The 12,255-nt window shown below is 37.5% G+C and overlaps 1 protein-coding gene across 1 annotated transcript; it reads right to left on the bottom strand.

The window, feature by feature from the left end:
* Positions 1-3,745: 3,745 nt before the first annotated feature.
* On the bottom strand, positions 3,746-11,333 carry LOC148076119 (NF-kappa-B inhibitor zeta). The gene is made up of 11 exons (XM_087795789.1): positions 9,961-11,333; positions 9,558-9,676; positions 8,578-8,602; positions 8,442-8,488; positions 8,204-8,339; positions 7,815-8,130; positions 7,369-7,474; positions 7,151-7,297; positions 6,690-6,750; positions 6,105-6,268; positions 3,746-4,534 (listed from the first exon to the last, which is right to left on the bottom strand). The coding sequence occupies exons 1-11, from the start codon at positions 10,088-10,090 to the stop codon at positions 4,511-4,513; spliced, it is 1,275 nt and encodes a 424-aa protein (XP_087651915.1). The 5' UTR covers positions 10,091-11,333; the 3' UTR covers positions 3,746-4,510.
* Between the last annotated feature and the right edge of the window lie 922 nt (positions 11,334-12,255).

The following is a 12,255-nucleotide window of genomic DNA, read 5'->3' on the forward strand; positions in this document are numbered from 1 at the left end:
ACTGTTTGCCCAGCTGGGTCTTCTCTCCGTCATTGAGTTTCAAATGGGAGACGAATGGCGGGAGTAGAGGGCTTATATATGGGGCGGACCCTTCCCCCCAGTGGGGCGGAGAGTAGATTCAATTTATTCAGGTGCAGAGGCGGAAGCCTCAAGGGATAAACCAATATGATTATATATATTGAGTAAAAAATTAAACATATTTCAATGCAGTTGATATACATTAAATTACGATCACATCATCAATCTTTAATCGTCAACTCGTTTTTGTACTACACCACCCATAGTCCTTTGCTCCCAGCATGCAACAGACTGGATGAGGCAGTTTTACGCATAGACATGTATACATAGATCCCGCATCGACTGTAGACGGATGTGTATAAATCTTGGTAAAGTGCAATCAGAGGCAGTGGCGCATTAACAACTACAGGGAAAGAGGTACTTTTCAATCTTAAAATACAATTTTTTTCTGAATTCTGACGGTTTCAAACGTTTTGGAAAGTTTAAATCGTCAAACATGTAGCTATGACACAGGTTCCTTGGATATTTTGCTGGACTTCTGTGCTGCCTATGGATGCTCTAATGAGCGTAATATACGAACACAATCTCATGGGATATTTAAGGGGTTTTAGTTCAGTAAGTTTTGCAAGATTGGACAGTTAGTATTGAATCCTTGACATGCAATCTGGGAATTTTAGTGATCTAGTGTACTGGTCCTGGTCTGGACTGGTCCTGCAACACAGACCATGTTTATAAGAAGGTTCAGAGTAGACTGTACTTTCTGAGGAGGCTTCGATCATTTAACATCTGCAAGAAGCTCCTCTGCATGTTCTACCAGTCTGTGGTGGCCAGTGTCATGTTCTATGCTGTGGTGTGTTGGGGTGGAAATGTGTCCAAGAGGAGTGTCAACAGGTTGGACATGTTGATCAGGAGGGCTGGCTCTGTGGTTGGAATGAAGCTGGACTCACTGGTGACAGTTGCTGAGAGGAGATCATTGAACAAACTACTGTCCATCATGGATGATGACAGTCATCCTCTGAACACTGTCATCAGTGAGCAGAGAAGCAGAATGAGTGCACGAATGCACCTACCCAGGTGCAAAACAAATAGACTCAGGGACTCATTCATTCCTCGGGCTATTAAATTGTACAATTCTGAGTTTGGGGGCAGGAGTGGAGTGAAAGTATCTGGATGTTCTGTTCTATGTTAGTCTTTGTATCCTTTGTCTTTGTTGTTTTTCTTTGACCTATGTTCTTTGTTTTTATCTTTAGACTTAGATTGTGTCATCTTGTTCTTTCTCTTTATGTTCTTCTTCTTATTTTATTTTTATTTATTATTTTTTATTGTTTATGAAAAATTGCTGGCTATTGGAAAAAAACTATTTCCCGAAGGAGACCTCCTGAGGGATCAATAAAGTTTTACCTTACCTTACCTTACCTTAGTACCACTTGAATCAAGCGCAGAGAGAGAGGAAGATCGTTACAAAGCTTAGGAGCAACTCTCCTCTCCTTGTTTTCACTTAGACATTGTTTGATTTCTAGAAAACAATTGACTAAGCTGTTCACCCTCTGGGGCTCAGTTGGATGAAAATGTGGTAAGAAACATCAGGGAATCTCTGAATGATTTTACAGAGGGGAATCAAGTACAGCAAAAACAATAAAGGACCAAGAACAGAACCTTAAGGGACCCCACACAACAGATCCGCCAATTGGAATCAAAAAATCGCTGAACTCAAGAGAGAAGCAAAGGACTGAGTTCTGCAATGCTAACAAGGTTGGTAAATGTCCTCATCTATTCCTCATCTTCAGGCTTTATACACTAAAAACTCTTGAAGCTCTTGACAAAGTTACTACTTTATCTTGAACACATATTGTTTATGTTCATATTCAGAGAGAATTTACTCAACCTAAGTAGCAATTTTATTAAATTAATCACCATATGCCATACAGAAAGTAACATGTGTGCAGCTTTTTTCCTCCTTAGCTACGCTTGTGTGGTAATTGTATTTGATGAAAAAAAGATTTGAAATCAAATGTAAGGCACATTGTTGTACAAAGCAGTATATATAACCATATTTTACTAACTTCTGCTTTACAGCAAAACACTGGTCAGTGAGCACCATAATTGTCTCTGGGTAACAGGAAGTAATTAACTGTCTGAGAAACTTGTCAGGAATATCAGAGAAGTATTTTAGTAGGTTGTGCAGGATATATAGGACAGTGTGGTAAATTGTAGGAGTGATGGAGGGATTGAAGCAGAGAGTAAATGTTGACTGTCGTGATAGTAAAGATGAGTTGGAGGAGAAGCATTCATGTGTCTGTAAAATATATTTACACGGATAACCTTCTTATTGTGTTTGATTTTGTCTTTCCTGTTTTGCTACACCACTGGTCATTAGTGAGGAAAATAAAAACGGTGTTTTTGTGTATGAGAGGAATGTCATTTATCATCCATAGCTATCTTTCATCTATTTCAGAAGTCAACAAACTGGTGGGAGTACTTGGAGTAATTCAAACTGGCAAAACGGTTGATGATCCAGGTAAAGATATATGAAGATGCTCTGATTTTGAAGATATCAAAGCTGCTGAGTCAGCTTCTCGTGAAAAATAACAAATTGATCATTGATAAATATTCACTTTTTAACATGTTTTCTTTATTTCACTGCTGAACAATTCAATCCCCCTCTTTAAAAATGTATAATATTTTGAAATCTTTAAACTTTGAAACTTAAATATAGATGATGAGGCCCCCCACACTAAAAATAAACTGTCAAGCAGTATTGTGTTAATACTGTGGTGAGGTTGAATTGCAATAAATATTGAACCTGATCAAACCAGAGCTGAATAGCCATCATTTTAAGGTGTTTTAGTGACAGATTCTTGTATTATTTTACAAAGATTTCATCAGAGGATTAATGGTTTATTATTTACACTTAAACTTACATTTAAAGTTGCTTGCGCTATACTACAGTTATTATTGTGGTAACTTACTATTGGAGAAAAAAACCTTGAAAGGACCAGGATCCAGGCAGGCAGTTTCCTTCCTAACTGATCAGGCCAATTGCAAATGTATAGAACACGCAGCAAAGTAGACTCAAGTGGGGGGTGAAGACAAAGAGAAAAGTAAGGAGGAAGAATGTAATCTGTATGTGTGCATGTGTGTGTATGATAGAGCACTCAGAGCAAAAAGCACCAACTGTAGTAGGGGCAAGAGAGAACCCCTGCCACCATTGAGACCCAGTGGCACTGAGAAGCTATTCCACCCTCAACCAAGCCAGAGGGCCCAGATCCAGCATGGCAAAAGCCCCACAGACCTATCACATAAGAGTGGGTGTGGTTATTGTAAATAAGATTTGAGTTCAGGAAAAGAAGCATTTTCAAATGCTTAACCCGGAATCTTTGAATTTAAAGAAAGTTTTAGCAAACAGACAAAATGTACAATAGAGGTCCAAGATCAATTTGGAGTGACTTAATTCAACACATTAGTTGCCCTTTTAAGATACACACTGCACTCCCACTGGTTTCCAACATGGAGACTTGCCTTTAGTTGTAGTTAATTATCAGCACCTACTTTTAACTATTAGCTAGCAGTAAACACCACTGTCAGTTGCCTGGCATGAGATCCTTCTTGTTCTTGTACAGTCTGATACTCCTCAGCAATCCGTTAAAAAAAACACGATGACACAAACCAAGACCCAGACAGCATTTAGAAAAATGTTGTTTTTATTTCTAAATTTCACATGAAATTCAGTGTAATAGAAATACAATGAATCTGAAAGGAAAGCCCAACAAATTATAAACCCTCACAATGTATTATCATTTATAATAATTGTCATTATTGTACAATTGTTCTCCAGAAAAAACATATTGTATATACAGTATATATTCAAACAATTCATATTCATAAGATAATATTTTTTAAATTCTGTCACCATCAAAAACACTTAACTTTAAACACTTGTTTATGTTATAAACAAGAGGTAGCAAAACATCTTAAGACACACTTGTTTTCTAGTTCTACCGTAGTGCTCCTCTATGAAGTGAAAAAAAAAAACAACAAAAAAATAACCTAATACCCTGAGAGACCTTTTTTTTTGATTTTCTCTTTTATCTATAAGTGAATTAAGATGTCAACTCTAAATACACAAAGAAATGATTACAATGCTGGTGGATTAAAGTCCACATCAAACTGCCCTAATGTGCTTGCAAAGCAACATCACTAGATAATAATGTCATGTTCCATAGGATTGTACATTCGGATCTCTAAATGAGGGCATCTTGTTATCTTACGTAACAAACGAGGAAGTTTCACAGAAACCGGCTAATAGTCATCTGAGGTTTCTGAGCACAATGCTATATCTGCGAGACAGACACTTGCATTGAACACAGAATATCAGATGCTTTACTTGACAGGCCAAAGTTCAGAAAGAATAAGGTAAACACTGTTCACTTTTCTTTCAGCCTGAGTAACACAGAACATTACTTTTCGGGTTGCCATGAGTCATCCATGGGTTTCACGCTTGCATCTTGCATCCCCACTGATAAGTAGAAAAAACAGCAACATTTCAGTGAACAACCGAGTAATGTAGCTATTTAATGACAAGAAATTCATTACATTGTTATATGAGTTTCCAGATTATTATTCATGTATTCCTCACAATAATTATAATACAGAGTCAGCCAACTCTTGTTGTGCCCCTTTCTGACACAAGACTGCGCTCACTTTTATTACGTTCAAGTTTGTCAGGTCCGACGTAAGAATTTCTGATTTAAAGTTTTGCAAATTTTCATATTGGGAAGTTATTTATATTGCAAGCTGTTGTCCCATTGAGCTCATAGTGATGAATAATAATTAATGGCTACAAGATAGAATTAAATTAGCTAAATATGTATGCCTCAGAAAACAGTTTTTGCTTCCCGCACTAACTCGTCTAGTGCTTTCTCAGCTTGTTAAGTAAACACAACATTGAAATTATGGCTGGGATTGAACCGGCAATTTCTTAGCCACAAACCAAACACTCTGCCAGCCAAGTAATGCTGTTCATAGCTCATTGACTTTAAAGGCTTCACACAAATTCAAGCCATCATCACAAATCTTGTGCATGTGCATTAATACAGTGTTTCAATAAGGAGAGACGTCAGGCAGCAACTGACAACTTCCGCTACTAACACATTTAAAATATACTTATTAGGACAAAATCTTTTTTAGAAAAAATCCTCATGTCAAGGCTTTAACAGCAGAGGGACATTACAAACGAGCACCATGGTGGTATTTGGATGTTTCATTTTGGACGAAGATGAAGACGACGACACCTGACCTCCAGTCGCTTCAATAAAATGGATTTATACATTTCTGCCTATAACTCTTAAAAAATAATGGATTAATCTGAAAATAATCCCAACCCTTAGTCAATATGAGTGAGTAGAAAATGAGTGAATTTTGGGTGGACCATCACATGAATTCTTTTGAAAAAGTCTGGGTAATCTCGCTCCTCTGGCTGGGATGACTCTACATAAGATGGATATTTTAAAATGAGGGTGTAATTCATAGCCAAATTACACTGGTTTAAATTCCTCAACAGTTGTTAAATGAGTCAAGTTAAAATCTATGAGCCATGCTGACCTTACTAAATAAATATATTTCTTTCCATCTACGTATATAATCAGAATCCCAGTTTCTAATCATTCAAATAATTATATTCAAATATTACACATTTTAAAAGATAAAATTAAATCAGTGTAAAAAGAATGCGGGCATCGTACACTTCTGAAGAAATCTGGAATTTGGTAGCAAATTTAAATTATTAGAATCAGTTTAGTTTGTAGCATATACATATTGGACATATGCTTTACCTTTGTACCATCTCAGGGTCGCTTGCTCAGGTAACTTAATGAGTTTAAAAGAAAAGGCCCAATTTAATGTCTGAATCAAGAGTGTCTTTTACATGTTAATGCACGTACAGTACAAGACTGCTTATTACCTGCATATTTTACTGGCAACATAAATAGTAATGTTCTCAAACCTGTTTTGTTACAGACCTGCTTGACAACAGTTATTTCTGCAGTCAAAGTGAGAGCCACCAGTCCTTTTTAATTATAGATACATACCATAGTATGACAGAAGCTGTCCATCTGCAACAGACATTCCAGGGTCTCCATGATCTGCTCCTTGCGCAATAGGAGAAGTCTGGTTTCATTTGGGGATCGGCTGAGTTCCAGGTCATGCAGAGTTGATTTCAGAGACAGAGAAGCACACTGCATGACGCTCATGCCTGGAACACAGATGATATTTACACTCTTTAACTGGGACAAAAATGTTGACACATTGGTGAGTCATCTTTCAACAGCATGTGACGTGGTTTAAACATCAAGTCAAACAAGACACATTTGACGTTTTGAGGCTAGACAGACCGGCTGAGCAACATGGAAAGCCTTCCACGGTGCTATACAAAAATATCCATAACAAAAAAATATAATTACACACGCAGACAGAATGTGCTTTCACAGGTTTCAATGCTTGTAAGCACTGGTGTGTGAATGTCTAGAAACTCAATCTTGAAAACTAGTTTTAACTTATTAAACAAGTATCTGGTCTTATTTTCATCAATTATTTGGCACTTGTCAATAGTAGTATTGTAGTTAGTAGTTGTATGTAATAGTAGTTATGAATTGACTCAAGTCAAGCTCACTCACCAGCGATATCGGTGGCTTCAAAATTGACAAACAAACCGTCCATTATTGCATGTTTAAGAACCTATAAAAACAACATGAATTACTGCATTGCAATAACCAACAAACAATAAAAAAAACGTAATACAAATAATAATACAAATTATTATCAATTATTATGACAACAGTCAAGATCAGGTGATGTCAATTGAACAGAATGTTCCAAGCAGAGTGCCAATCTCATCTAGAGGCAACACCCATAACTGAAGAAACAATTAAAATATATGCTGTCATTCAAAACAAAGACATCTCAAAAATATATACCAATATATGTTTTGCTTTATCAGGGACATCTACATTTAATTGTAACAGCCGACAAACAAGTAAATAAAAGCTTATCCAATAAAGCTCTTTTTTCAAAGTTTGTATGTTTCTTATTATGCATCTTTGGTATTTATGTGAGAGTTCACTGTTCAGACGCAGACCTCCAGGACTCTGATGTAGCCTTTTCCAGCACTCAGGTGAAGACAAGACTTCCCAGAATAGTTGCATTCATTCACGTCAGCACCAAGTTGAACCAGATCTTCCAATATCAGATGATGGTTGTTGTTCGCTGCATGTAGGAGAGCAGTCTGACAAGACAAGCATATAATTTAGAAGAAAAAGTAAAAAGACAAAAAAAAAGGTAAAAAAGAAAATATACCATTCCCTCCGAGTCTTTCATATTTAGTGTACCAAAAGCAGCCATCCTTTTTGCAATGGCGTTGGCATGTGCCCTCTTCCCTCTACAAACCGCTTTATGAAGCGCTCTGTAAAAAATAAATTAGGATTTTAACTATTAAATCTTTGTTCATATGAAACGAATATATATATATATATAAATAATATTTATGAAGTTTAGGACATACAGTGGCTCAACCCAAGCTGTTAATTATTATAACGACTCATTATTTAATGACCCTTAATACTTTTAGTGTGAACACAAATGATGGATGAAAAGTGTGCCCCTAAAAAAAGAATGGTCGTTTTATTTTTTACCCTCTTTAACTTGTCAGAAACCCCCCCCCCCATTGTCTTGCAAGTATTGTCTGGCATGTTGTGCTAGACCTTGGCCTCATGCCGCTCAGAAAGGAGAGAAGAATAACATACGTTTGTCCATGTTCATCAACAGCTAGCAGATCTGTATCGCTGACGTCTCTCAGCAGGGTTTCCTCTCTTTGCAGTTGAACCCAGAAGTGATGTTGATTCCAGCTGGGATTCTGTGGACCAAACATGTCATCCAAAATCCCACAAGCAACTTCTGAGCCGCCTTCTTGATACAAGGCTATTCCAGACAACTGGAAACTTGCTGGCATTAAATCTGGAGAAGGGGACAGAGCTTGTTGACTCTCTGCGGGTGAGAAGGTCGTATACAACCCTGGGCTTGGGATCATTTCCTCCGACTCATCACTGTTGTAGCCTGTACCTGTGAGTTGACATGATAAATGTCATTTATCAGTATCATTTAGACATAAAATTAGTTGTATAGCGCCACATACTGTTCTGCTCTAGAGGTTTATCACTGAAGGACTCAGCTTGTGGATTGTGGCACCCAGTGTGGTTGGATCTTAGGTCCTCCTCCAGCACCTCCACAATAATTGCCAACTCCTCCAAACTTTTGGTCGGTATTTTTTTCTGAAAGAAGAGGTTTTATGTTGCAGTTCCCCAAGAGTTGTACTCTACAGCAGAGAACTCATAACATTCAATTACAGGAATCTACATGTTTTCCAAACACACCTTGGTACTTTGACAGCGTGTACGAGTTTTGACACGCTTGTTCTCGCCTGAGATTTGAAAACATTAAAACACAAAGAAGAAGTATTAAACAATAAATATATTATTAGGGACTGTTTTATAAAGACATTTTACTAGCCTTTTCCCTCTTTGCAGTGTAGATCCTACAAACACAAAAATAAGATTAATTGTCAATCACTGAATTGTCCCGGTTTATCAGAAAAATCACTGGCTCATGTAGCAATATTTACCTAATCCATATCTAAGGTTCACTTTAAATAAACTTGTGGCACACTTGGAGTACAGAATAACATTTTAATTACCTCCACTTCAAAATGGATGCCAACAATAACTTATAATGAATATAGGGTTAATAAACTGATTGTCATGTAACAAAACTGAAATGGACAGAGAGAACAATACAACGACTTGTGAGTAGATTTTCCTTTTTTTTTATGCAGGGAGACATTTATAATCTGATCAAATCCAGTTCAATCTAGTCATTCTTGCAAGTAATTGGATTAAAAAAATTCATTTCAATTTTCAAACATGATTGTAATAAATTAACATTCTTAAATATGTTCTCTGTGAGGATTAATAAAATCTTCAAAAAATATGAGTAGAAATCAGATAAAACCAGTTATGGGCACTCTTGGCATACCACTGTCTTTTTGTGTACTTAAATAAAGTATTTCTACTATTTAAATCTCTTAATTTGACAGCAATTCTCTTGGTCCCACAGCTCCCTGTATCCATACCCTCAATTACATCTAATAACTTATAATTTGTTCTAGTCAAATGGAAACTATGCAAGTACTTGTTTTTTGTAACCATTGAGATTTAAAATTCACCTCAAAGGGCAAGTTATCTGCGCCCACATTGATATCATTATCTTACCTCTTTCTGATTGGTTGGTCACATAAAATCTTTTAATTCCTATTTTGTGGAAAACATCTGTAGCAATCTGTACATATCAATACGACTTCTTTTCAAGATGATGAAAGAAGACATCATCATCCAGACTTTTTCCTGTGAGAAGAACTAAGTTAACGAGCAAGTCAGATAAATCCTCATGACTTGTCACCATTGAAAAGTTTTTGTCAAGTTTCAAATGTTTACCTTGAGCGTTTGAGGCTCCCAGCCCTGTGCTAGTCGAATTTTCTGCAACATGTCTTTTACCGGCATCTTAACACGAACTCCTAGGTAGACCTTGTCACTGTTTTTAGCCTGCTTATCAGCTGTTGACGAAAAATACACACAGGTAAGACTTAAACTCATGAATTATGAAATATAAACAGGTCCTGTTAAAATATCTTTTGACAGGTTAACATTTTATTGTTATTTAATGTCTCATTCAACTACGATTGACAAAATAAAATGAATATATATATTCTTCTTTTTAGTCTATATGTGTTTTCATCTCAATAGATAATAAACAATGGATATACAGGATTTAAGGGTCGTGTCAAACCTTTAATTCTTCAGATTACTTCAAAAACAGTCTAATGAGAGTTCAATTTACCTTTTCTACTGGCGCGGGCCTCAGGTGTGTTTGATCCGATAGAGTCTGAAGTGGTTTCTCCGTGTCCAGCTTCAATGTTACCTGCTACGACCTTGTCACTTGTCTTATCGTGTTTGTAGCGACCCCTCATGATCAGAAACTCAAAGATTAAGTTAAAACAACGCAACTTCCCAAAAAATACTCCCTTGGACAAAAGAAAAAGCGTCTCTCACTCTCTGCAGGACACCTCTGAGGAGTCTTCCTCCTTTTCTGACTTCTTTTGGTAATCTGATACGCAAACACGTAAAGACACGCCCTTTGTGACACAGTTTGAAGACTTGAACTTGTTGGAGTTCATAATACTCCCAATTTAACAGGATATATCATAAACAGAGGTAAGATAGTAAAATCAAACAAACAAAACATTTTTTTTTTCCACAAGCTCTGCTTAGTTATTAAGAAAATAAGAACGAACAGGACGGTTTCAGCCCCGTGTCAGCACAACCATGCAACTAATACATAGCCATTATACTTTGAAGCATGTCTTGTTTCAATTATCTTATGACTTATAGTATTACCTTTATACTATTACACGTATGTGGTTCGGCTAAGAAGGACCACTAAGATACAGGGGTTTCACAGGCCCTTTAAGACCCTTCTTAGTAGGACCTTAACAGGCAACTCATGCGTTGATTTCAGTGTCTATAAATTGATCTTGGGCCCCTATTTAACTCAACTGTTTAGACTGTTGTTGCGGTGGGTGTTTTCTCTCCGTCTGTTTGCACAAAACTCTCGTTTAATTGAAATATTTACATTAGAAAATGTGCTTAATCCCTGCCCACTGAAATGCTTTGTTATTCCGGAGATACATTTTTCATGCTATCACAACCTACTGTGACTGGAGGAGTGAACCCTATTATTGCATCATAATGGGCTACTATCCTATCCATTACTAATAAATCCTATATTCTTAATGATCTTTTCACAAGAGTTAATTTGGATTTATTATGTCTTTCTGGGATTTGGCAGAGAGAGGAAGAGTTTATTCATCTGAACGAACTCTGTCCAGTAGAGAGCGCTGTCCTGGGGAAGCCTCGCCTCTCTGGTCGTGGGGGAGGTCTTGCTACTGTTTTTAGGGAGAGTTGTTCTTGCAAAGTGATTCAGACACAGGAATTCACTTCTTTTGAGTCTCAGATGATCTTGGTTGGCTCTACAAGACCTTTCTATTGTGTGTCAATCTACCGCCCGCCTGGTCCTGCGGCTGTGTTCTTGAAAGACTTCAGTGACTTCTTATCTTCCATTATTGTCACATCTTGTTCTGCTAAAGAACTTTTAACTTTAACAGAAGCCTTTAATTTTGAGCAACATGTTTCTGAACCCACTCATCAAAAAGGCCACATTTTAGACTTAGTTTTTACTCTTGGCCTGGACATTTCTAATGTATCTGTACATGATGTCCATCTAAGTGATCATTCTTATGTCTTGTTTAACCTGGACTTCATCCCTGAACCTAAGCCTAAGTCTGAAGAGATTTTGTCGAAAGACTGAGCGTCTCTGTAAGTCCCCTAAACTTGAGGTGCACAGACTTCACCTCAGGGACCTATTTCTAAGCTCCCTTTCTTGTCCAAGATCTTGGAGAAGGTGGTGTCTGAGCAGCTGTCTTTGTTCCTGGATCAGAGCGACATCCATGAGAAGTTTCAATCTGGCTTCCGTAAACATCACTCTACGGAGACAGCTTCATTGAAAGTGTCCAGTGACATCATGATGTCGGCTGACTCGGGTAAATCCACTGTTCTGGTTCTCTTGGATCTGTCCTTAGCCTTTGACACAGTTGATCACCAGATCCTGCTAAGTAGACTGAGGGATGAAGTGGGACTGTCTGGGTCTGTGTTAGAATGGTTCTCATCTTACCTTTCTGTGCGCAGTTTTAGTGTATCCGCCAATCAAATGAGGTCTGAATCGGCAGATCTGTTGTGTGGAGTCCCTCAAGGTTCTGTTCTGGGTCCTTTATTGTTTTTGTTGTACTTGATTCCCCTCGGTAAAATCATTCAGAGATTTCCTGATGTTTCTTATCACATTTTTGCTGATGACATCCAGCTCTACTGCTCTTTTGATCCAACTGAGCCCCAGAGGCTGAACAGCTTAGTCAATTGTTTGCTAGAAATCAAACAATGGCTGAGTGAACTCTGGTGATTGCTCCTGATGATAAGGTTCCAGGGTTGAGTCAGTACTTGGGTGACTTAGGTCAGTCTGTCAAACTGAGCCTGAGAAACCTGGGTGTTGTATTTGATAAATACATGTCTCTTGTTCAACACT

The sequence above is a fragment of the Callionymus lyra genome, chromosome 7, assembly GCF_982586985.1.
Source record: "Callionymus lyra chromosome 7, fCalLyr1.hap1.1, whole genome shotgun sequence".
Taxonomy (NCBI): Eukaryota; Metazoa; Chordata; class Actinopteri; order Syngnathiformes; family Callionymidae; genus Callionymus; species Callionymus lyra.